At 36.4% G+C, this 26,409-nt stretch overlaps 1 protein-coding gene across 3 annotated transcripts in view; it reads right to left on the bottom strand.

Moving 5' to 3' along the window:
* Positions 1-26,409, bottom strand: part of TNC (tenascin C) — a 146,767-nt gene that overhangs the window by 40,606 nt on the left and 79,752 nt on the right. The window contains exons 12-18 of one of the 3 annotated variants that reach the window (XM_063432313.1): positions 25,383-25,655; positions 22,927-23,199; positions 15,098-15,220; positions 10,615-10,758; positions 3,122-3,241; positions 2,867-3,010; positions 1,935-2,065 (exon numbers count right to left, since the gene is read on the bottom strand). In XM_063432313.1, coding sequence (XP_063288383.1) covers positions 1,935-2,065; positions 2,867-3,010; positions 3,122-3,241; positions 10,615-10,758; positions 15,098-15,220; positions 22,927-23,199; positions 25,383-25,655 — 1,208 coding nt within the window. The remainder of the gene's footprint in view (positions 1-1,934; positions 2,066-2,866; positions 3,011-3,121; positions 3,242-10,614; positions 10,759-15,097; positions 15,221-22,926; positions 23,200-25,382; positions 25,656-26,409) is intronic. The other 2 variants (XM_063432314.1, XM_063432315.1) reach the window with 2 other exon arrangements.

Genomic DNA, 26,409 nt, shown 5'->3' with positions numbered 1-26,409 from the left:
TACACGTCCCCTGATAGGGGACGTAACAGGGATTAAACTGATAAGAATAGTACTACTTAACCCACCACTCCTATCTGGTGGCACATTAGATTGCACACGCAGTGCCCCAAATTTGAAGTAGGAGGACCGACCAAGCATCTTTTTCCATCTCTTGCTTCCTAAAATCGATGCCTTATATACACGTCCCCTGATAGGGGACTTAACAGGGATTAAACTGATAAGAATAGTACTACTTAACACACCACTCCTATCTGGTGGCACATTAGATTGCACGCGCAGTGCCCCAAATTTGAAGTAGGAGGACCGACCAAGCATCTTTTTCCATCTCCCGCTTCCTAAAATCGATGCCTTATATACACGTCCCCTGATAGGGGACGTAACAGGGATTAAACTGATAGGAATAGTACTACTTAACACACTACTCCTCTCTGGTGGCACATTAGATTGCACGCGCAGTGCCCCAAATTTGAAGTAGGAGGACCGACCAAGCATGTTTTTCCATCTCCCGCTTCCTAAAATCGATGCCTTATATACACGTCCCCTGATAGGGGACGTAACAGGGTTTAAACTGATAAGAATAGTACTACTTAACACACCTTATAATAACGCAGAGAGAGGCAACGCAGAGAGAGGAGTCTGAAGAAGGTGGTTTTGAGGAGGTGGAAGACCAAACACAGCAGGCGTCCCAGGGGGCTTGTTGTCACCTTTCGGGGACCCTTGGTGTTGTACGTGGCTGGCTGGAGGAAGAGACCTTCAATGACATCAGTGAGGACAAGGAACGGGACATGGCTAGCTTGGTATCCAACCTTGTGCAAATGAGGAGTTTGCGGTTGAGCAAATGGACTGTTTGCGGTTGTTTGCGGTGCATTAAACGGGGAGTTTGGTCTGTCACTATGAAGCGGAGGTAACCCTTACACTACCTGATCGATACAACATCATACCTGATGTTTTAAAGCAGGTTATTCCAACAATTTAGGAATGTTAGGTGATTTATGCCCTTTATGGATTAAAACCAGACTCTGCATCAACTATGTAATTTTCCATGGGAGTTTTGCCATGGATCCCCCTCCCGCATGCCACAGTCCAGGTGTTAGTCCCCTTGAAACAACTTTTCCGTCACTATTGTGGCCAGAAAGAGTCCCTGTGGGTTTTAAAATTTGCCTGCCCATTGAAGTCTATGGCGGTTCGCCCGGTTCGCCCGTTCGCGAACATTTGCGGAAGTTCGCTTTTGCGAACCGAAAATTTTATGTTCGCGACATCACTAATAGCAGTACTTATTTTATGTGGGCATGGTACACATGCTTTTAAAATTTTGGTGTTAGTTTATAGAAAGTGCATTCTAATAAATGTCTTCAGATCCCTTGTAAACACTAAGCAGTGCATTTCCCCATTTGTTTGAATCTATGTTTGTTGCAACTATTGTATGTGACAACAATGTAATTACTTTTTCTAAGCAAATAAATAATTCACAATAAACCTCCCCCCTCATATTGTTGTAAAAGATGTACAAATAAATGAAAAGCTAAACTTGTATTAGTGTACATATTATTCATTTTTAGTCTATTCTCATTCTATTATTAGACATTCCTGAAAAGCAAATTATACCAGCATGGTCCATTTTTTGCAAGTATAAGGGACACAATTGTTTAAGTGCTGTCAAGATGTAGGACAGATCATGGGAATAAATATATATAATTTGCTTAATTGAAATAACCATAATATAATTAAGAATTTAATATGGAATATATTGAGTTTGTCCTTTATGAGTAGTCTAATTCATTTAGTTGAAAAATGTCATGGTATACATGCTAATGACCTCATCTTTGTCAACTTGCATATGTAAAACTATTAATTGTAAATGTATACAAACAATGTAAATATTATCTTTTATAGCTATTTCTCCATGTTGTATGTAACTAGCGCAGCATTTGTACCTTAGTTGTTCCATCTACAGCCTCATAAATCAACAAGAATCCTGTGATGATTGATCGTGGAGGTTTCCATGTTAGGAGTGCTGATTCAGATTGGATCTCTGTTGCAGTCAAGTCTCTTGGACCATCCAAAGCTGCATATGATAATCAGTGAAAAAGGTTAGTCCTAAACATCCACCAGTTCTTTTGTTTATCTATTAATATGAAAGAGTGCAAAACAAATCCCTATAAACTATCCCAGAATCAGTAATACCTCCTGATGGGCACAATTGCAGATTAGCAAAACTAGAGAATATGAGAATACTGAGAACAGGCAAAAACATACTACCCTTCAACTAATCTCTACTAAAGTCTCAAAATATGTTTTTGCTCATTTGTGACATACACTTGCATGCTACATTGATCCTATCCATAAGGGCAGTCCTGATCCAAAATACCAACCAGCATGAGCGATACAGCAACCCCTGATGATCATTTTGGCTTTTGTTTGGTCCTCATTAGTGAAATGTAACTGATAACCTGTAGGTAGAGTAAACACGGGATTCATGCCTGGGTTACCCTTTTAACTTAGGGAGACCATAAACACTAGTTGGTGGCCCCTCAGTTATTTCCAGCCGAGGTCTCAGTATTTAACACTCTTTTTTCAGTAATCTTCTTTTAGAGGGGGCGATTTAAATATAACCGCTTACCCACTGTACCTAGTGGGTATCAGCTACATCTTATTGATGAGGCCCAATGAAGGCCATTATGATTATCTGAGGTATAATCAGAACAGACATTGCAAATCTGTCTGTCTGTCTGTCTATCTATCAGCTATATATTCGGTGTCTGTTTCAATTATTTTAATATATACAAAGCTCTAATAAATATAAATATGTAAGGGAAATATACATAAATCTTCTTTTTCTCATATCTCCTAGTTCTGTTTCCTTCACCTGTGGTAAATTGTGTAGACATTTCTGGGCTCCTAAGTTGTCCTCTAACAGCATACATCTTCAAAGTGTATTCAGTCGCAGGTTGCAGGCCAATAATATCATTCTCCACAGTGTTACTTGACAGAGTCTGAGTCACCACAGGGGCTAGAGAAAGCAAAGACACAAACGGAAAACTTTACTATTGATCCAGTTTGGCATATAATGCTTGAATGTGATATGGAACTCATAAAATATTAATCTATTCTGCATACTTACCATTCTTTGCAGAGTAGGATAAAACATAATTATCGACAGAAGCCAATGATGGCTGCCACACCGCCAATGCTTCTGACTCCGTAACGTTAATGGCTCTTAGACCAGAAGGGCTATCGAGACCTATGAAAGGATACATTTGGAATTAGATGTTTTCTAACCAAACTGGTTTAATAATAATTATCAATTAGTGAGGACCTGTGAGGACCTACATACCTTTTATTATAAATACAGATACATTTTCTGAGCTCCCAGATGTTTTCTACAACTCAAATAGTTACACATAAAAGAAAACATTAAAAAAACAACAACTTAGTTTCTCAGCAAACAGAAACAAAAAGTTGTGTTTTACTTGATTGTACATTTTTGTTTCTCCAGAATATGCCTTGGTGAGAAGTGCCTGTGCAGATAACTGTTTGCGTGACATATTACTGTAAATTGACAACTTCTAGCTGTTTCCCATCAAATGCATTAACTGCATGATCTTTTACCAAGTATACCTACAATCTTTTCTGCATTGTTCCAGTTGGCTTAGGGTGGAATATGATAAGATTTTAAGAAAGAAAAACTTTTTGCGCTGCGGCCACAATGCATTCAATATCCTTGAAAAGTTTAATCAACATTTCCATTGGTAGTACAAGTACCACAATTTGACAAAACAAAATTGCTACACATGCATCGTTCAGTTCTGCTTATAATGACGATAAACTTAAATTTTGCAAGTTAAAATAAGCCATAATATCAGGAGAATGTTTAAGATAAGATTCCAGCACCCTCACCTCTCTTATTTTCCTAATATTGTTATTTCTATTCCACCCACTTTTAGAAAATCTGTTTTAAAGGAAAAACATATATTTTTTTATTTTATTGTATTTAAAAATAGTATTACATTATTGGTAAGTAGTCCATATGTCATCAAGTTGTATTTTTCTAGGCTAATTTACCCCAATCTTTTTTAAAATTGTCGCTGCTTAACAGATAATGCTTAAAATGCATAACACTAAGTTAGCAGTTGTGTGAATGGTCATAGTTATGACTTCTTATAAAGTTATGTAAAACTTCCATTGATAATGTGTTCTTAATTTATTCTAAATTGCTACTTGATACATTCCGTTGCAGTCTATATCTGTATTTATGTAGCATTTGGACTTAACAGATTTAAAATAAATAAACATTATAATTAAATATGACTATGAAATTGAGTAACAGAAAGCACATTAAATGGAATTTCTTTATGCATTTTGACTACTTCTAAAAATAGTTTCCAGATTTAGGGCTGGATTCTCTTAAGTCTCTTGAAGTCTATGGGTAAATTGCTATTCATTAAGCAGAGTAAACCCTTACGTTGCTAAAAGAATTCATCCCTTAATGCTGTTGAAATAAATGAGGAGACATCTCTAAACGTCCCTTGAGAAGCATTATGCCTAGAAATAACCCAAGACTTCAGTCTTCAGTTGACATCAGCTGTAAAATATTACGTGGGCATAGAAAAGTACTGCCAATTTCTGGATAAGGTACAACTGTAACATTAGTCTTGGCTCAATTTTGGCTTTAGAAGGCTTTCCAAATATCATAGTTAATGAAGGGTAGGGCACCCAATTAAGCCAATGCATTAAATTATTATAATCTTTTTTTTCCCTATCTAAGACTTGTGCCTATATCTTAAAAAGGTAAACGTCCAGAAACTACAGACCTGTGAGCTTCATGTTGGCTGTTTGGAAAATAGTTAAAGAGATATTAGTGGATAATATTCAAAACTTATTTTGAACATCATCATTACTAGGAACCAAAATGGGTTCATGAAAGACAGGTCAAGCCAAATTAACTTGATTGCATTCTGTTAAGAAGTTAGTAGAAATATAAATCAGGAATTTCCTTTTAATGTGATCTACTTGGATTTTACTAAGGCATGTCATACAGTTCAACACAAAAGGTTACTCTTAAAGCTGTATTCGGTTGGTTTAAATTACAATTTTTTTCTTGGAAAGAACTACTGACTTAAAGGTCGACTGAAGACAGTAGTTGTAAATCGACAAAAGTGGTAAGTGGAGTGCCTCAGAGGTCTGTCATGGGTTCACTTTTTTTTAACTTGTTTATTAATGATCTTGAAGTAAGCGTTGAACACCCTGTGTCTGTGTTTGCAGATGACACAAAACTTGTTAAGATAATACAATATGAACCTGATGTAACTTCTTGATAGAAAGAGTTGAATACATTGGAGGACCTAGTAGGCAAGTGGCAGATGAGATTCAATACAGATAAATGCAAAGTCATGCATTTTCGAATAAGGTACCCACAGCAACTTATACACTAAATAGGGTAAAGTTAAGAATAACATTAAAGGGACATTCATCCCTTTGAAAGAATTGCATTTCATGTACAAACCAACGAACCACCGCATTTTTCACCTACACACTGACCCCTACCGGTCATTCGGTGTACTACAGGCTTCTTAGACATTATCACATTTCATGTACAAATCAATGAACCACTGCATTTGCACCTACACACTGACCCCTACTGGTCATTCGGTGTACTACAGGCTTCTTAGACATTATCGCATTTCATGTACAAACCAACGAACCACCGCATTTTTCACCTACACACTGACCCCTACCGATCATTTGGTGTACTACAGGCTTCTTAGACATTATCACATTTCATGTACAAATCAACGAACCACTGCATTTTTGCCTACACACTGACCCCTACCGGTCATTTGGTGTACTACAGGCTTTTCAGACATTATTGCATTTCATGTACAAACCAACGAACCACCGCATTTTTCACCTACACACTGACCCCTATTAGTCATTTGGTGTACTACAGGCTTCTTAGACGTTTTTTGTTTTTCATGTACAAAACAATAAACCACTGCATTTTCACCTACACACTGACCCCTACCGGTCATTCAGTGTACTACAGGCTTCTCAGACATTATTGCATTTCATGTACAAACCAACGAACCACAGCATTTTCGCCTGCATGCTGACCCCTACCGGTCAATCGGTATACTACAGGCTTCTCAGACTTTATTTCACTTCATAAGCAAACTAACTACAGCATTTTCGCTTTTATACTGACTCCTATCTGTCAAACGGTAGGATTAAAGGGTATTTTTACCATACAATCAGCATTTCTGAACCCTACTGGTCAACAGCAAAACTGTCTTCACATGACAAATACAATTTACCATCCAATATAAATTACACATAAGATTGTTTTAAACATAACCATAAACCATAAATTAAACTCCAGCACAGGCTCAACTTCAGGTTTAATTCACAATAATTTACATTTCACATCAAGACCAACAGTGGTTCTAACAACACTGCCACCTACAGGTCTGTCAAGCACATTGACAATTTTCATGGGGTTTTACAATCACAAAAAACACTGACCCCTATAGGTCAACAGACAAACAACATTTCACATACCAATCAGTATCCAACTACACTGCCACCTATAGGGCACTCGGCAGATCTCCAGTGCACTTGCATTTTGCAACACCATGTTCACTGACCCCTACCATTCAATAGGACATACAACAATTCACATAGCAAGTACTATATCAAACATCTGGTACAAATACATATATTATTACACAGTAGCTGACGCATATGTAGATACGTAATTGGTAATATAGTTCACATACATTTTTCACAGTACGCTGCTCACACAACAGACTTTCCCCTAGCAAGGGGACATACAACATACAAGGTGGGGACAGACCACTTTTTCACTTGTACATACGGCACTTAATGGGTTAAGATTGATACATATTTAACCAATATGGCTACGATGTTTAATATTTATACATCACGGCACTTTACTTTTCACATATACTGTACGTATTAAGATAAGCTTGGTCTATGACATATTTCCTTATGCCATACGCTTTTATCCATTCAGGTTACAGTTACTACTAAAAAACCTATACGGATTGTCAGGTTCATACTACCAGGTACATACAACTGCTCTTGTAGTTATCCATCTCTTACCTTCCCTGGAATAGTAATATTGTACTGGAAATTAGGGTTCTAGGGCCCAATAGGTATTACCCCCTTTTTTCTCTGCATTATGCTTCGGTTAGTGGTCCCGCGAGGCCAACACCCCGCCTCACACTAAGAGGCATACACCCCTCGGGCCACTCGTGAGCTAGCCGCCTCGCATTGTATCATAGAGAGGGCCTCCCCTGTCACTCCCCTTCCTATTTTCTGGTTACTGTCACCAAGACGCCAACATCCTGCCACAACGTTCGGTGGCCACACAAAATCCCCTCGCGCCAAGCATAGATAGAGCCTCTCAAGCCACTTGGCAACTAGCAGGGCCTCCAAAGTCACCAAAGAACACCAAGCCTAATCGTTTCGCCTTACGGCTTAGTTAGCAAGCCAGTACAAGACCCCTGGGTACAAATAATAATTGCAATCTTTATTGTTTAAGTATTTCTCAAAAAGATGGTGAAGAATCACCTCTTCCTAGCACCCTGGCTTATGACAGACTGGCAATCTCGAGTCGGTCACCACAGCCCTCACAAGGCTGGGCCTCACACTACTGTACAACCAGCACCAACTGAAACTTGGTTACCTGGTACAATCAGTTATTATGACACATAAGACGTTAACCCTGCACGTATGATCCCAGCACATTGGGGAAGCAAGGCATATATATGTATGATGATTTATCTGTGATTTATCTGTGATGGTCAGATCCAGGGGTATTGACTCGTGGTCAAAATATAATTTTGCCCTTTTGTAAATCAATGGTAAAAACCCCACTTTGGGCACAGTGCGGGTAAATGCCAGTTTTAAAGAATGGTTTTGCAGAAAAAGTGCAGGGGTGAGCTACAAAATCAAGGGGAGTGAAAAACATGTTATGGAGAAAGACAGAAAACTGCATTTCTTTTATTTAGAACAAAGGTGTCTCAAATATGATATGATATAATTACACAAATATATACAGTCAGTAAAAACTATTAGGTGGCTAACCCGTTCATAGTACTATATAACAGATAAGAAATCATCCATTGAGGATAGAAGAGAGACATTTTCACTTACAAGAGGAAAAGGTTATTTACAGTAAGAACAGTAAAGCTATGTAATTCTCTATTCAAATAGTCTTATTTAATTATGTGGCTATTTGTATAAAAGGCTGTATTTTTTATTATTTTGGAAAAACTAAATATTTAATGGTATAATTAAAATGTATATGGGTTGTTGATACAAGGTTGTTGATCCAAGGATTATTTGGTTGCTATTATTTTTAATTAATGAATAAATGAATACATTTATTTCTGGTGTAATGATTCAAATTCTGTTTGTTTGTATTTTTCCAAATGATTAAAATAATTTGTTTGTATAAATTGTGGAGGTTATACAAGAGGGTGACCTCAATACCTGCACCAATTATGCACCTATTACGCTGTAGAGTGCCCACATCACCCAAAATGTATTTTGTATTTTTCCCTTCTTTTGGATCAACAGGATAAAAATATATGTTTTAAAGGTTGAACTTGATGGACTTGGGTCTTTTTAGCAACCTTTTCAATAGTTTACTTTGCAACTACGTAACACAACTTCCAGCTACAGCCTTATTTACTGAAACCCCCTTCTCACATTCCCTGCCGGATAGATTTCTGACACTGTGATAATAAGTATCCCTGAGTAGGTGTGGAAAGAAATTGTAGCCCTTTACAATCTGTGACAGGCACTTCCTACTGGTCTGTTTTGTATCTGTACCCTTATTAAGTTTTTTGTTAAATGGATATTTTAAAATTGCTACCAGATATCAGAAGACAATAGGGGTTGATAATATTTCTGACGGGTATTTAAGAAACAACTATATATGACTTACAGCTGCCAAAATCATACAAACACCACTGTATAGGAATACATTTGCATTTTAACTCCTTCCAAATAACATATATATATAATAATAATAAATGTACACACCTCCTACCTACCACTACCACCTCTTACCTAGTGCATTTACACTCTTACCTACCACTTTGTTGCATACCTGTTTTTTGCCTTGCAGAGAAGCAGTAGTCTGTACTAGCACCTCATTAAATCTCTGGAGAATATAATACTGTAGTGACCTTAGGTTCAAATTGACCTACAGCAGTAAAAACTACATACCTGTCCTTCAGCACTCCACGCTACTGAATGCAATAAAACCCCCATTACATGATTTCATCACAATGTATTCAAATGTCCAAGAGTTTCTCTTACAGTTTCATAATTTGAGAGGCATGCTTAATTAATTATTGCAAAAACAAACAAACACAAAAAAAGATTGTGTAATTTGAATAGACGTTTTTCCAACCAGGTTCAACAGTACAATCTGGAATTTATAGTCCATCTCACATTTGCTCTCTGGTGTCCTACATGTGGGGACACCATAAACAAAGTGCTCAGAATGCACAGTTTATGCATCATTAGACACACAACAGTAGAACCTGGTGATTTTTCACAGTATGCTGGAGGAGGTGCTATTCCTTTAAGTAAAGATGGCCACATCAGTTTGGAGGAGATAGACATGGAAGATTGTTGAGGTCAACACTGTAAGTGTCACATTTAATATGGAGGCAATAATAATAATAAAAAAAGATAAAAGCACACTGCAATAGGAATGCAAAACTGGTAGAGATACACATATGTGCCAGATTTTCTGCTGGTAACTCACTACATTGTATATCCTTCAATAAGTGGGACACACTGCTGAGGGATGGACTGTGATTAAACTAATTGGTAGCTATTGTATCAGCTATGTTCTGCACATAATAGGTCTGCTTTGTATAATACAAAGATATAGGTTGGCATACGCTCCAAATACTACCAATATTGCCTCAAGTCCGGGGAGGACTCAGGTCAATTGACCAGCACCATGGAGAAATAGACCCATGAACATGAAGGTGGATCAGATAGATTTATTTAGATTTCGCCATACACTGTTTTGACTCCTAATGGATCTGCTTTGCACTAAATCCATTATGCTATTTTATTATAGTGATAAATGTATCTCCTTATTAATGAGAATCCTTAGTGCTGAAAAATATTTAAAATAAAAGCATTTTAACCTTGGCAATATCAGAGCAAAAGAGGCAAAAATGTGTATGTTCTTTAATACTGCACACTGTTCTATAGCACAGAACTATCGGAGTCAAAGTTCAGGCATGTCTTAAATACTGTTACATGTACTTATCTCAGTCTAGAAGATTACGCCATATTTGCTTATCACAAAGACAAAAAACTATGTGAGCAAATATTGTCACATCACAAATTCTAGTAGCAGATGTATGGAAAAAATGTGTGAGCAATTTTGTTTATTCTGTCTTAATTTTTATAAGGGACATATTATTTTTCAGAATTTGTAATTTCCCTGCAATAAATATGTTAAAAGTATGAATGCAGCTATACACAGCACAACGCATGTAAAGCACAGTTAATATGGTATAAGTATATTCTGCTGCTGACATCATGAGAAAGTTATAGTACCTGTGGTAAGAACTCCAGAGGCTGGTGCACTTTCTTCATTTTCTCTTATGGACACAATGTTCACAATATACTCCACCCCAGGATGAAGGTTAATTAGAGTAGTATAAGTTCTAGATCCATCCACCTCCACAGTGTTGCTGGTGCCTGATTAAAACATGGCAATATATTTTACACTCTTTAATAGTTAACCAATTACTACCGAGTTACCAATAATGTTTAACAACTGATTAAAAGAACATGTATCATTTTGAGATAACTGTCCCATTCAAAAGCTTTAGCATGAAATGAGACAGTTGCATCACTATGCAGGCTGAAAAAAAGCAGGTAAGTATGATTTTGTCATGTATACGTGCTTCTTCTTTCTTATGCTTTGCACACCGACTCCATGAGGGGCACTGATTGATTTGATCAAAGAAACATTTGCCAAGTGTTGCATGTTCGTTTAAGTATGTGTACTATTTAAATTCTAATGCAATTATTTTTGGAACTATACCTGCTAAAATACTATTTTATTGCAGATATACAGGGATATTCACTAAAGTGACAATTCAAAGATAATTCAAAGTGAATTTCAAATTCATGACCAGAGTTGCCGATCTGAAAGCATAGCTGAACTAGAATTAATTTTTTTTCAGATTGAATGTTTTGACCTTAAATTTTAACTTACTTTGCATTCACCTAGAATTCTCACTTTAGTAAATAACCCAGACTATGCAGTAGAAAAATATTAAAGGGACACAATAGTCACCAGAACAACTGCAGGCATTTTTATGCAAACACTGCCTTTTCAAAGACAAGTCAGTGTTTTCATTGCCCCCAGGGACACTTCTAAGTGGCCACTCCTCAGATGGCCACTGGAGGTGCTTCCTGGCTCAGTGCCTGGGGATGCTGAATTTTCCTCATGGGGTGCATTAATTGAATGTGAGAGCATAGGATTGGCTAAAAATCTGCAATTCTGATGATGTCACCAAGGGGGCAAGGCCAGTGCCAGCGGACCCGCACAGCGCTGGAATTAAGGTGAGTTTTCATGCTTGTAAGTGGGATGGGGGGGGGGGGGGGGCAAGCCACCTTAATGGTAGGTTTTGCACTAGAGGGTCAGAAATACATGTTTGTGTTTCTGACCCTATAGCGTTCCTTTAAGTTTTTTCAAACATTAGTTGCAAAAAATATATATAACAATAACAACATTTATTCTCTTAATTATGTTCACAGTTTTATATAACAGAAACTTTATCCTTACATGTGTACAAGTGAACAAAATAAAATGCCTGCGTTAAATAACCACACCAAACACATTATTATTAGCATTTATATAGTGTTGACATATTCTGCAGCGATTTACAATTATAGAAAGAGTTTATAATCTATGTGGTTTGAAGTATATGGATATACATGTGACAATCAGGGTGTGTACTCATCGGGCTAAATAAATATTCCAGGTAGAGATGTCCCGAACGGTTCGCTGGCGAATAGTTCCTGGCGAACATCGCGTGTTCGCGTTCGCCACAGATGGCGAACATATGCAATGTTCGGTCCGCCGCCTATTCTTCATCATTGAGTAAACTTTGACCCTGTACCTCATAGTCAGCAGACACATTCCAGCCAATCAGCAGCAGACCCTTCCTCCCAGACCCTCCCACCTCCTGGACAGCATCCATTTTAGATTAATTTGGAAGCTGCATACATTTTTTTATTTTTTATACACTGTATATAGAGGGGAGCCATGTGTGGCGAAACCAACCTCGCCACTGTGAACTGGAGAAGCCTGGTTGCTCGCCTGCTCCCTTTGGACTATGGACCAGACTTTAAAAAGGTTTATTTTCCCTGCAGAAAGGCTTATTCATGCCTTTCTGCCAGGGTGTTCGGTAGATTTTATCTACCGAACAAACTACCGTACGAGGGACCACCTAGGAGATGGAGTGTGCCGTCAATTGACCGCCCAGAAGCTGCGGTTAACCGCAGCATAATTGACAAACGCGGGGTGGCCTTTGTTCGTCAAACGAACACGTGGCGGCGGCCATCTTAACTCTCGAACAGCGGCGTTTTGCCGTCGAGTGTCTGTAACTAAAATCGGACACTCGACTAAGCAAACACCACTGAGACCTCCAGACTTCTGTGGATTCGTGCCGCAACTTCCGAACGAGCCGCCGTTCGGTAGAAAACAAATGTTCACATGGGGAATCTAACGAACCGAAGGAAACCCAAGGATGGCAAGCCGTTTGGGACTTTTGAATACGTTAACGGAGACCGACCGCAGCGCCAAACCTTATGGAACTATTTTCGGCTACTGTTGCCTGTGCGGTCGGTCATAACTTTAAACCGTTATAACTCCTGAACTCCTGGTCCGATCTGGGTGATCTTTGAGTATGTTACTCACCCAGATCAGGGCTATCAGGGGATCCCCTATTTAGAAGTGCACTCTAAGTATTTGGGGTACATCCAGAAAGTGGGGAAGTAATGTGTCATGCTGAGGGGAGGAGATGTGTGGAAGGTAACGCATGTGTGATTAGTGTACTGTAAATCCCTCCCTTGCATGGGAGAATCCTTTATAAGCCACTTGTGTTAATAAACGGTTGTTCCTGCTTAACCCTCAAAGTGAAGTGTTGTCTCATTCTTGGGGGGAATTTGACTGTATGCCGATTGCCAGGAGTGTAAGCTGTTCGTATGGCTTTTCCTGTTCGGATGCTTCCAGGAATCGTGTGACTCTTGTTTGGGAGTTGGTGAATTCGTGCAGTTTGTAGTTTGGGAGATTGGTGATTGCAGTAGCTGCTGGTCTATCTGGAAGGGTATTATCGCCTAAACGGTTTTTATCCCCTTGTGAGCGAAACGGTCCGTTACACCATGTTACTCTGTACATAGAGGGAGCCATGTTGCTCTGTATATAGAGGGAGCCATGTTGCTCTGTATATAGAGGGAGCCATGTTGCTCTGTATATAGAGGGAGCCATGTTGCTCTGTATATAGAGGGAGCCATGTTGCTCTGTATATAGAGGGAGCCATGTTGCTCTGTATATAGAGGGAGCCATGTTGCTCTGTATATAGAGGGAGCCATGTTGCTCTGTATATAGAGGGAGCCATGTTGCTCTGTATATAGAGGGAGCCATGTTACTATCTAAGGTGGTTAACTATGATTTGCCCTGGCATGTTTGTTAGTCTGGCCTGCATGGTTGTCTGGCATGAATAAAAGTAGCATGTTTCAACTATATTAGTAGTTAGACTAGTTTGCAATAAAACATGGAAGACATCCTAGTATGAATCGTGATCAACCGCTCTCAGAGACTATGCATTGCGACATGTATATGATGTGGAAAGGTTAACTGTTATGACTGTCTATAGACGAAGTGGCTTTAGCTGCATCTTAAGGATCACCAGTCCGTGGGTGCTGTATCTCTGCAACTGCTATTCAGGAGCCATAGATTGCCGTTGATTGTTGCCAATGCTATTCAGGAGCCATAGATTGCCGGGTATTGTTGCCAATGCTTTTCGGTGGGTGAGTCCTGTAGCCTCCTGGACTGTTTGCGGTTGTTTGCGGTGCGTTAAACGGAGAGTTTGGTCTGTCACTGTGAAGCGGGCGTAACCCTTACACTACTTGATCGATACAACATCATACCTGATGTTTTAAAGCACGTTATTCCAAACAATTTAGGAATGTTAGGTGATTTATGCCCCTTATGGATTAAAACCAGACTCTGCATCAACTATGTAATTTTCCATGGGAGTTTTGCCATGGATCCCCCTCTGGCATGCCACAGTCCAGGTGTTAGTCCCCTTGAAACAACTTTTCCATCACTATTGTGGCCAGAAAGAGTCCCTGTGGGTTTTATAAATTCGCCTGCCTATTGAAGTTTATTGCGGTTTGCCCGGTTTCGTCTGTTCGCGAACATTTGCCAAAGTTCGTGTTCGCTGTTCGCGAACGGAAAATTTCATGTTGGCGACCTCACTAATTCCAGGTAAATCCCAAGATGGATTGATTTGTTTGGGTCAGGATTAAAATTAATCTGAATTGCACAAACTATATGAATAAATGTTTTGCACAACTCTAGTGTTTAATGGCTTAAGATCCTAAGGAACTTTAATAGTAAATTCTTCATAATGAGTGCTGTTACATTCTCTACTTCTTACAACACTATGAAGAGGCCAAAAGAACAGCCATAGGTTGCCTATTGGTCTACTTATTTGGGTGATTTGTTCATGAACAAATCACTCGAATAGCCAAAGACACAAAAAAAAACCTAAGGTTTCATGGCCAAACTTTGTACATGCCGTTTATTAATTCATTCTTTTTATATTTAATTACACAGAGGAAGCTTCCCTCTAGTATTTTAACTGTAAAAAGGAAGTGATGTACAGTAGAGCTACCAGACAATTTCTACTACCATAATCTGGGGGGGGGGAGGCGGGTCAAATATCTCAGTTCCAAAAATTAGGATTTAGAGATCTGCCTACTTTTTTTTGTTTATTTTCTAAGTTTAAAAAAAAATTACCTCCATTTACAGGAACATACGAGAGCATAAATTTGTTGACAAGGGTTTTTGGTGCTATCCAGGTGACCTTTGCTGAGTTTTCAGTGATGTCAGAGAAGGCAATACCTTTAGGTGACCCTAAAGCTGCGGGAAAAGGAAAAAAAAAAGCCATATTGAATACATGATTAACCATGTTTCAGTGTAATTTCTAAAATGTGTACATGCCTGATTATACATTAAATCTATTACTGTAGAAGTGAGCATTTGTCTTCCTAATTATTGTTACTAGTTACTGTTTTTATATTTTGTAGAAGACTTAAAATCATTTTTTTTCTTTAAAAGTACCTTTTAACATGATCACCATAAATATTTTGAAAATGATCATGCAAAGTCTATTTTCAGCTATATTCACTACACAAGCCAATAAAAATATCTGGGACAAGAAATCTTTATATATTTCAACAAAGTAATGTATTACTCTATTACTTATAATTAGTATATAGAACACACTTTGAACTTTTGAACTTCTGAGACTTTTCAAAACCTGTAAGCAAGCATTACGCCTTTTCAATATACCAATATCATACTACATATATGTATATATATATTTTTCTTTATATAGATATAGATATAGATATATATATATAGAGATATAGATATAGATATAGATATAGATAGATATATATATATATATATATATATATATATATATATATATATATATATATATATATATATATATATATTAGAATTAAAAGAATATATATAAATAGAAGGAATGGATAGCATTCTGGGACTATATAAAAAATAAAACTTAACTTTTATTGATGTGTCAACAATTCAGATTAAAATGATATTTCATCTGAATTTTGATGAAAGATTATATTTTAATCTGAATTGTTGACAAATCACTAAAAGTAAACAATACATTTTTGTAAAATCCTAGAGTGCTATCCATTCCACCTATTTTTTTTTTTTTGTATTTTGTACCGGATTAAGCACCCAGCCCAAAGAGCTTTGCCCTAGAGTGCAGATTCCTTCCTCTTTTTAATATAGACTAATTATACATGGTAGCTATTGCATAATTTCAAATGTTTTAACATATATTTAAAAAGAACACTCCAAGCAATATAAACACTGTTATTTAAAGATGATGAATAAGCTCAAAAGATTTGGCATATTTGTTTACACTACTTACTTAATATCTCATATCGATAAAGATTTAATTATTAAATATATTTCTTATATTTAACCATTCAATCATGTCCTGCAAATTTAAAAAAATTGACCAGTCTGTTTAAAAGGCAGTGACTGTACGGTTACAGGATGGGTATGAGCAAGCATTGTTTAAATTACTTTATAACTTGAGTAAATTCATAAAAATATTTAGTGCAGTTAAATTGCAAAATATTGTGAAGTGTATTGCTGTGCATCTCTGTGCCACATTGAAAGCAGTGGTGGTCTGTCTTGTAGTGGCAGTATTTTTTACAAAAAAATGCCACTTATATTGAAAACTCTATTTAAAACAAGACACTAGAAAATGAAAAAAATGAGCATTTGATCCAAATAAATGCATTCTACTGAAATTGTATTCTTTAAGTTTCAGTTGATCAACTGACTGTTAACAAATCAGTATAATCCACATATTTAGGACCAAAATCCACCTATCCGTCTGCTACTGATCACAAATCAGGATATCACACAGTTTAAAGCAATTGTTGCCTCTAGTTAAAAACTATTTATTTTTTTATTCTATTTTATAATATTGACGGCTTACTTTAATCTGCCTTTTGATTAATGTTTCTTTTTTCTAGACTGGAGTATACTGAGGATTTCCACAGAATAAATAGCCCACAGAAGAAGTCCATTAGTAATGGCTAGCAAACCCAAACAAGCCTTATTAAAAGGTTTAGTGGAAGACAGCCAGCATTATAGAGGAGAAGGGTACGAATGATTTGGAAAGAAGCAGTCAGCAGTGACGAATATAAAGAAAGGCTTTTCAAGCTCTGAATTCTTACAGAGAGTGCCAGAGTACAAGTGAACAGAAGCTGAGAAAAATTGGATATGTATTGAAAAGTAAACTATTTTAATTCCCTTAGTGTCCTTAGGATGTTCTATGCCGTCTTAGAAAGAATAGGCTTTACATTTCCTTAGGATCAGGAAGGTCCTGCAGATTTGGGGCAAGCAGGTGAATCCTTGCTCTTATGTAGGAGAACCAGACATCAGTACATGATGAATATGCGATCATCAGGAAAGGCAGGAAATGGTAGAGAGCATTCACTAGAATACTCTGCTGATCTTACCTGAGGCAATCCCTCTGTGTCACACTTAGTGTTCAGGTTGTCGTTAGGGTAATAGATGAGTTTAAGAATAACATAAGGTTTATGTTCAGGGTTATGGTTTGGGGAGATGTAAGGTTAAAGGTTAGGGTTGTTGTAGAGTTACAGTTATGGCTGGTGTTAGGATTAGGGTTAGAGTTGGGTGTGAGAGTTGGTTTATCTAAGGATATGTTTAGCTAGTGTTAGGGTTAATAGGGTGAGTTTTAGATAGGATTGTAGTCTCAGTGTACCAAATTGTGTAAAGGTATAAAAATATAATTCACTTTTTGCAATATTTATCCTGTAACTGCCAAATAGTAATTAATGAATTACTAAGTTAATTGTAGACTTTTAAAGCATTTAATGACTGAGTAAATCTATTTTAAATTACTTTTCTTTAGTTATGCTTGTTATGTGAAAGAAACTAAACTAATATATTTGCAATTTTTTTAAGAATGCAATTTATACTTAATGATGTGTTATGAATACATACAGGATATACAAAGAGAACCCAATTTGAAGTTTAAAAATTATATCTAATAAATGTGGGCACACTAAATAAGAGAAACATTTCTGGAATCTTAGAAGGCAGACGGGAGCATTTATGTCAACGTGGTCTATTCAGGAACCATGAAAGAGGTAAAATGATACCAGTTTCTATTAATTGCACAAAAATGTTCTAACTCAATTGATGCTGTGGCTTGCTGTGATTGATGCTGTGGCTTAAAGGCATGAGCGGGCATGAGGGGGTGGGATGCCGTCACATTAGCATACATCACTTTTGGGTTGCAGTCTCAAACCTAAATAGCAGGCATATTAGGAACTGTTCTTATTTCATAAATGTATGTGTAGCAGCAGTTTACAGGTAAGCAATTTATCCCTAAAATGCAGTTCCAATCATCAGGATAAATGGAACTGCTTAGTAACCTGATATCAGCCATACTGAGAGGCTCATATTAGCTTTTGCAGCTTGATTTTTTCCAGTGCCTCTGTTCTGGTAAGGGCAACCTTCAGCACTCCAGATGTTGAGGCCACATCTCCTTGATGCTTTGCCAGCATTATGGCTGTGAGAGCATAATGGGAAATGTAGTCTACAACATCTGCTGTGATGAAGGTTGCCTATTATACTCATGTTGCAATTGTTGTGCATTTCATGCATTGACTGCCCTGACTTCTGCTAACCTCATTGTGCCCTCCCTGTTCCTCCCTCTGTAGTTTTGGGACATGTCAAATGTGGAAGGTGTGCTCTGTACCCATATGTCTCTGCATGTCGTTCTATGTAATGTTACGGAGTTTTGCATTATCTCATGTTACCCTTTCTAATAACTATTTTTTAAACTAAAGTTTTTTGGATCAATGTGTTTCTGAGAGTTGTGGGGTTGGCTAATGTAAATTATGTGCATATATATTTGCAGAGATGCTTATTTATTGGCTGAGAGCACTCAGATAATGGAATGAATGAGATGCACTATTGGCATGACCTTATACTAGATGCAGCTAAGCTATCATCTTGGCAGACTGGCCGCCCTGTGGGACCCAGGTAAGAGGCAAACCATTGCAAAACGTATTTCCACATTACAAGGGAGCGGTGCCAGGGTACTCCTAGCATCATAATTATAACAGCAGGTTGTAGGGTTTATGATGATTGGAGTAACCCTATAAGACCTAAAATATACAGTGGGTTTAGTCACTATATAGAGAATGGTTGTAAATTACAAACTGAATTATAAAATTTAGGCCAAGTAGTTTACACAGGAGAATAATCAGATTTACATATAGTTCCAGCTTTGTTTATTGAATCCAGAATTGTGCTGTTTGGTTTCCAGTTAAATAAAATACTTTTTTTAAGAACAAACCCTACAGCATGAGGCATTTAACATTAATAGCTTAGATCTAATTCCTTTAAAAGGATGAATTAAAATATTACCACATCAAAGTATTGAAAATCGAAAGAATATTTTTTGCGTTGCATGTGAAATGCCAAGTATAATCTGCCCTTCTACTTTTTTTGCCATGTGGTAGAACACTTTAAGCTAATTGGATGTTTATGCACACCTTGCCTTTAGACATAAAATACTTTCATTTTTGAAATGACTATTTTCAGCTTTTACGTAAAAGAGGTTGAATTCCACTTAATCCAGGAAAAAGATTTAAATTGTGGCAACCATCACAAAATTACAAGGAACCTTTAGAGGTTTTTTCTATACCTATTAATTAGATTAGACTCATGCACAAAATCTCTTCATCAACATTTTGTACAACCACAAAAAGGGCAAAGTATATAATATTACGGTGGGAAGTGTTGGCTATATGCTCTGGGGCTTTTGTCCACAAAATAATCAGTAGTTTTGAAAATTTACCACATCATGCATTCCAGTTTGGTTCAGTATTTATGGTCAGAATATATTTTTTGTTATTTTTAGATTTTTGTTTTAGCTTCAAATGTTGCTGAGCTTAATGGGATATAAAATCACCCATACCCTATCAATAATGAGCTGCTAAAATGATGAGACCTTCTTGTGAGATTAGTGTTCCTAATGAGTATAAAACTTATTACAGACTTCGGATTGTTTTCTACTAATCATAGCAACTAAAGCTTAAATTTTCCAGCTCTTTAGTAGATTCTTTCAAGCTGAATTCACTATTTTTCCATATTAGTGTATTAGCTAGACATTTTATTATCTTTTTCCAGAACAAAGCTTAGAAATTGTTTATATTATCAATTTGAATCCATTAACTTTATGTTGTATCGACTGTAAGTAATTTTTCCCATTTATAGCAACAAAATCAAAGCATTTCCAGCATCTGTTGCTTCTGCTGGTGAGAAATTCCTTGGCCTTGTTTTACCAATGGTATAAACATTCAGTATTTGGTCATAGAATTCCATGCACAATAAGTTCATCATTTCAAGTGACAATCTCACTACTCTCTCTCTCTCTCTCTCTCTTGCCCTCTCTGTATAGTGTAACTTTGCAGAATGTTAGTTTGTCAGAAACTAAGAAGACTAACCAGTGATTTAACATTGTCTAGAGTTAATTCTCTTGTAGGAATAATAATGTGTTTTAGAGACATGTATGCGTAATGATTAATCAACATTGTTTAAATAGGAATAAAAAAAAATATTAGTCCAAGCTTTATTCTCAAAATGTTCTAATCTGTACTCTCTTGAAAGGGAATGTGAACGCAATACAAACTGTAAATCTCTGACATAATTTGAAATAATACAGATACATCTTGTAAATATTTAATCTCAGCAAGCCAAATTCTTAGTGTGTTTTCGCATGGTATGTAGCATCAAATGAAAAAATAAACTAGCTGATTTATTCACTAAAGTGAGAATTGTTGGGAATTCAAAGTGAAATTCAAGTTAAAGCTGAAATAGCAGCGTAACTAACTTTTTAAATTCCAGTTCCAGATCGGTTATTTTGGATTTAGCTTTGTAATGCACTTTGAATGCACTTTGAATTCCCAACAATTCTCACTTTATTAACCTGGTGGCCTGGAGATGTCACTATGGATATAGTTACCTTAAACTCTCGCTTTTACACTCCATGTTTTCAAACAAAACCCTCAATACATCCCCTGTCTTTTAACTCTAAAAATGGATGAGCATTATAGAAAATCAAGTTCAAGCATCTAGGTAAGTGCTGTCACTATTAATGCTAATTAGCATTCCAGATGTTCATCGAAGCACTTTTCCTGACATGCCCAGTCAGTTTGCTTTCTAGAACTGCCCCAAAGCTTATGTCTTGAAAGTGTAAAACTGCTTACATATGCATGATTAACTGTAAACTGTAATGACCATGTTCTGTCTATCCAACAGGCCCATAATTAACTTAAGTATATATATAACTAAAGTCTAAACTGATACCCCAACCCCAAGACATGCTTGGCACCCTTTTCTGTTCCCTTCATGATTCCGTGCTCCACTGGTGAAGCGACTCTCATGGACGCTATTTTCATGTTTCTTTTTTTTTTCAGATTCTTTATTTTTGTTGTGCACAAGTTAACAGACAGCCTCAATATGCCTCAATATGCCTCAACAGCGATAACATGAGGTTTAGGTTGTCAACATACATTACAACATGTGACAGTTGAAAGTTATTGCACATTTTTAAAGTTGATGTGAAGTAAACAGGTATCAAATATTAAACTTTAATGTATATATGCTACTTGCAGGGTTTAATGGCTTGAGTAACACAAGGATAGTACATGCTTCACTTTTCTGTATCTAGCTAGATCTGTGCCTTATGGCTCGCTGCTTATAAACCTATAGGTTCAAGACAAGTGGTATCTATGTGTCAGAGGATCATATATGCGCTAGGTGTCTGTGCAATAGAGTTTCAATCATATTTGCGGTATGGCAACAGTATGCACCTACATTACTGCGTGAGGGGTAGTTTGGTGCGGGTAAAGCTGTACATTCTGTGTGGTTTCGTGTATGTTTCTTTTTTTTTTTAACACCTAGTCTTGTCCTACCACAAAATCTCTCTTCCCTGTTTTGTTTATTTTAATAAACTCCAAATATTGTTACTATTCATTTTAACTGCCTGACTACGTTCCAATACCACAACAATGTTCTTATTTTATGCACTGTTGGATTGTTTTCTTATATAAGTTTAAAAAAAAATAAAAAATCTACTGTGCTATATTGTATTTCCAGCTTCCTTGTTGTTTTTTCCATCAACCATAACTCAAGGCATATTTCTGCTCGTAAACTGTTTCAGACCCAAGGATCTCAAGGGAACCTGTAAAGATCTCTTTCATGCTATATAACTCTCTAGTGGGGCCACTGAATTCCTAAGTTTAACAAGTAAGACACATGTATGTTAAAAAATAAATGCTATCGATACTTTACTGACCACCAAATTTAAAAATGTTAAAATTATGAGACTTTGACTATCAAATTTAAATTAAACTTTAAAGTACTCATTATTTAAACTGAACAAATCCAATTGTAAATTGTCCTAAATAAAAACAGATTTCAAATATTTATATGAGGAAGAAAGAAAAAAAAGAGAGAACGAACTGTATTGACTATCTACTCCATTTTCTCTTAAAGGGTTACTTCAAGCACTATGACCTCTTCAGTGATTTGAAGAGGTCATGGTGCCTGGAATATGTATGTGAGGAGTTAGAGGTTGACGATGAGGAGTTAGAAAAGTAGTAGTCCATTAAATCAACTCCAATAGTTCTTTATTATTATTATTATTATTATTATTATTATTATTAATAATTATTAGGTATATATCCAAATGTATGTTTAACTGTAACTGTATTTTAAATTAATAATATGCCACTATTTGATAAGAGGAATGTTTCTTTAAATGTATTGCATTTGTTAATGATTCATTTATACATCTAGTTATATGAATCTTGGAATATTATGCTTCTCTTCTACTGTCTTTATCAAAGTAGCATCCTGATGCAAACTACCAATATAAATATTTCTGTAATCTTTTTCATTTAAGTTGTTGAGTCAACTCTGTATAATTTCTGTCTACTACCTTCTTTAAATGTAGTTTGAAATACCTGTAGTTGCTTCTCCTTCTATTGTCTCAGACTGTTTACCACTGGCAACACCATACAGATCAATTTCATATTCTGTTGCATCTCTTAATCCTGTTACAACGGTTTTGCGTTCACCCCCTGGTACTTTTAGAGTTACTGGTTCAAATTGCTGTATGGCATCCACTATTTTAATGATAAAGTTGTCAAAATCGCTATCATCTGCTGTCCAAGATAGATGGAAACCTTCTGGAGTAATACTGGAAACCTGGAGGTTTCCCACCTCAGGTTTCATTTCTGGAAAGAAAACCATGAAAGTAGAATGGGAAAAATAGAAAATGTTAAAAGTTTTCAAGAGTTTTCCATCTTCAGAAAGTATGTGCAGCCAGAAATCATTGCAAATATGACCTTATTAAGAAAATACAACTGTAATAGCAAACATAGTTAGAGAGGAAGGAAGAAATCACATCTGATTAACATTACCTAGAAAAAAAAATCTGTAAAAAAAGATACAATTTAGTTTAATATTTTCCATTATACACACATTGATTATTTTAATGAATTCTACACATGATCTCACAATCAATGTATAGTTTGTTGCTCTGTGGTGTTTTTAACCTACAGTGTCCACAATTACTAGGTTAGCTCAAGACATAGGCTATATAGCCTATAGCTAAACATTCCAGTGCTTTTCCACTACAACAATGAAGTACACTAACATTCAGCAAATTCTTTCCATAAAGATCTTAGCCTCTGACTTTACAAATAGATTGGATAGACTATAATATGGCCAAACATGGCATTGTAAAATTCATATGACTGCATCCAATAAGCATTATGGTACCCATTTGAACTATAGCAATGTACTGTACAACCTGAAAATTACTGAAAATAATTGCATCTATGCACCAAGTCTATCTGGTGTAAGACTTAATCAACCTTTCAATTGCTTAATATACAAAATCAGGACACAAAAATGGTGTGTCCTATGGAACTAGAAGTTGTGACTTATTAAGAACATGGAAGTCCCATTAAACTTGGGTATTAATGTCTTAATGAGCTAATATGTATCCCAAATCTAACTGATCTAAGCAGTGCGATTTTTGTTCTATGTAGCATTTGACTTATTCCTACCCTGTTACTAGGGTAGAATGCTAACTAATAGGTATTCAACATCCTCATTGGCATTTAATGTACACAATGTCAGGAACATTTTTACAAAAAGGATGGTTATTGAAAATTAGTAAATTATTCTACTGAATCTGTTCATGAAGAGAACATCAGGAAGGGATGGTAATATTAGAAGTGAAGGATTAGAAAAATAAGACACATTTATTTTTAGTGCTAGTATATCTTGTATCTAGTGAACCTGTAGATATCATCACAATAAAACATTATCTATTTATTGTAAGAAATTACATTAAACTTTTTTCATGACATACTTTAAGAAACAGAATGATGTCATGCGAATAGGCTGCCAAATTATTGATGGATGTGGGTCACCACATCAGAGCAATTTAACTGTACATCCAACATATTCAAATGCATGAAGTTTCCACTCACACAGCTATGGTGGATCATTACTTCCCTTGAAATTGATGGTTGAGTAGGACATGGCACTTCTTGAACTGTGCCACTATAAGTGTGCAAGCACACAATATGAGTTGCATCATTATGTTGGTGACATCATCATACATTGTTGTTCGAAACATATTTTGCGCATTCTAATTGATATGCAAATACGTACACTGTTTACTATACAGGTGATGTGCCTTTTATTTTTTAAACTGCGTTTACCATTTACTGAAATGGTTTAGTCCTTAGCAGGATACTAAACATTGGACTTTAATGAAAACAGTGCACGAAACAGAATTCTCCTCATAACCTAAACTTAGCTGGGGTGCAGAATTATTTTGGCACCAGAATAGAGATAGTCAGTCCAGCTTCCATACTGAGCTAATTACAAATAATGGTTAAACAAAAATTTGTTGTAATTTTTGTTAGTTTGTAACGTGGAAGAACACTGTACTCGGTGAGAAGTTCATCACTACTTACCCATTTACTGCAATTCCACACAAGGCAGTTAGCAAATGTTTGTAATACATCACTGACTCAATAGCTTCTGAGGAACTGAGTCAGTGACCTGCAGCTGTGATTTGCTTTGCAGTTTCTAAACAAGCAGCCAGCTTTCCCACAGTAGTAAAAACCTTTTTTTTTTTTATATGTCCAATTACAAATTGCCTTTAAACACTTTAGCTGCTTCCGGGATCCAAGGAAGTGGTTGCATTAAAATACGTCACTATTCTTACAGGAAGAGAAGGTTTTGCAGGATTACACTCTACCTCATGCATTACCCAAGATACAAATCAGGAATCTGAAGCTAATTTTACTAAAATAAAACGATAACGCTCTAGTTCAAGAATAAATGTAGCTGATTTGTATGAAAATGTTTGAACTAGGAAGATTTGTGAATTTAATACCTGTAGTAACTGAAGTACTAATAGGCTGTGCAGTCAAACCATGAGTAATGCCATAGAGGTAGATGGTGTAGTAAGTGTTTGGTAATAACCCTGAGACAGATGTTTTCCTGAGATTGCCAGAGATATTAAATTTCATTGGCTCCAGTAGCCTGTTGGAATCAACCACTTCTACAACAAATCCCTCAAAAGAATCTTCCGTTGCTTCCCATTTCAAATCAAAGCTGTTGGTAGTGGCATTGGACACAACTAAACTCTCAACTTCTGGTTTGTTTTCTGAGCAAAAAAAAACACATAACATTTATTAGATTAATATATTAGATTAATATGCATCATTAGGGTATATTCACTAAACCCGAACTGCAAATTATGATCTAAAATAGCCAAGATATGACTAAAACTGATTGGGTATTTTTCCAAATCAGCGACTACCTAAAGTTTGCAATTTGATTAATTCACTAAAAGTCACTGTTTCTTGAATAAACCCTAATGTTTGCAAGTGACAAAACAGTAGAATTCAGAAGGTTATGTGTAACAGCCCTGAAGTAGTGATCAAGCGTAAATGCATGCTGCAATATTTTGCATGCCTGATTTTAGCCAAATCATGCAAAGTTCAGCCATGAAGGAAATGAGAAGCCATTTGTGCAAACCATATTCTTTGCAAGTGAGGCAATATAACATTTAATATATAATATTGGGGTGTGGAAGTGATCATTTTTTAAGCTATAATCAGAAAATAAGGACTCCTAATTTCTTCCTAGGACCTAGATTTTCTGTAAGAATCACATTTCCAAAACTTAAAAAATGGCACATAGGATATTTCTCTTAGATAGCCAAAACTGAACGATATAGAGGATTATTTACTAAAGTGAAAATTTTAAGTAAATGTCACATTTTTGATCAAAGTAGTCGATTTGGAAACATATTCTAAGTGAGCGACGGTTTCAGTTTGGCTACTTTGGCCTTAACTTTGAAATCCACTTTGAATTCTCACTTTAGTGAATAACCCTGTTAGTCTTGACCACTCTTC

Source organism: Pelobates fuscus, chromosome 9 (assembly GCF_036172605.1).
Source record: "Pelobates fuscus isolate aPelFus1 chromosome 9, aPelFus1.pri, whole genome shotgun sequence".
NCBI lineage: Eukaryota > Metazoa > Chordata > Amphibia > Anura > Pelobatidae > Pelobates > Pelobates fuscus.
This window is presented reverse-complemented; position numbering and strand designations above follow the sequence as displayed.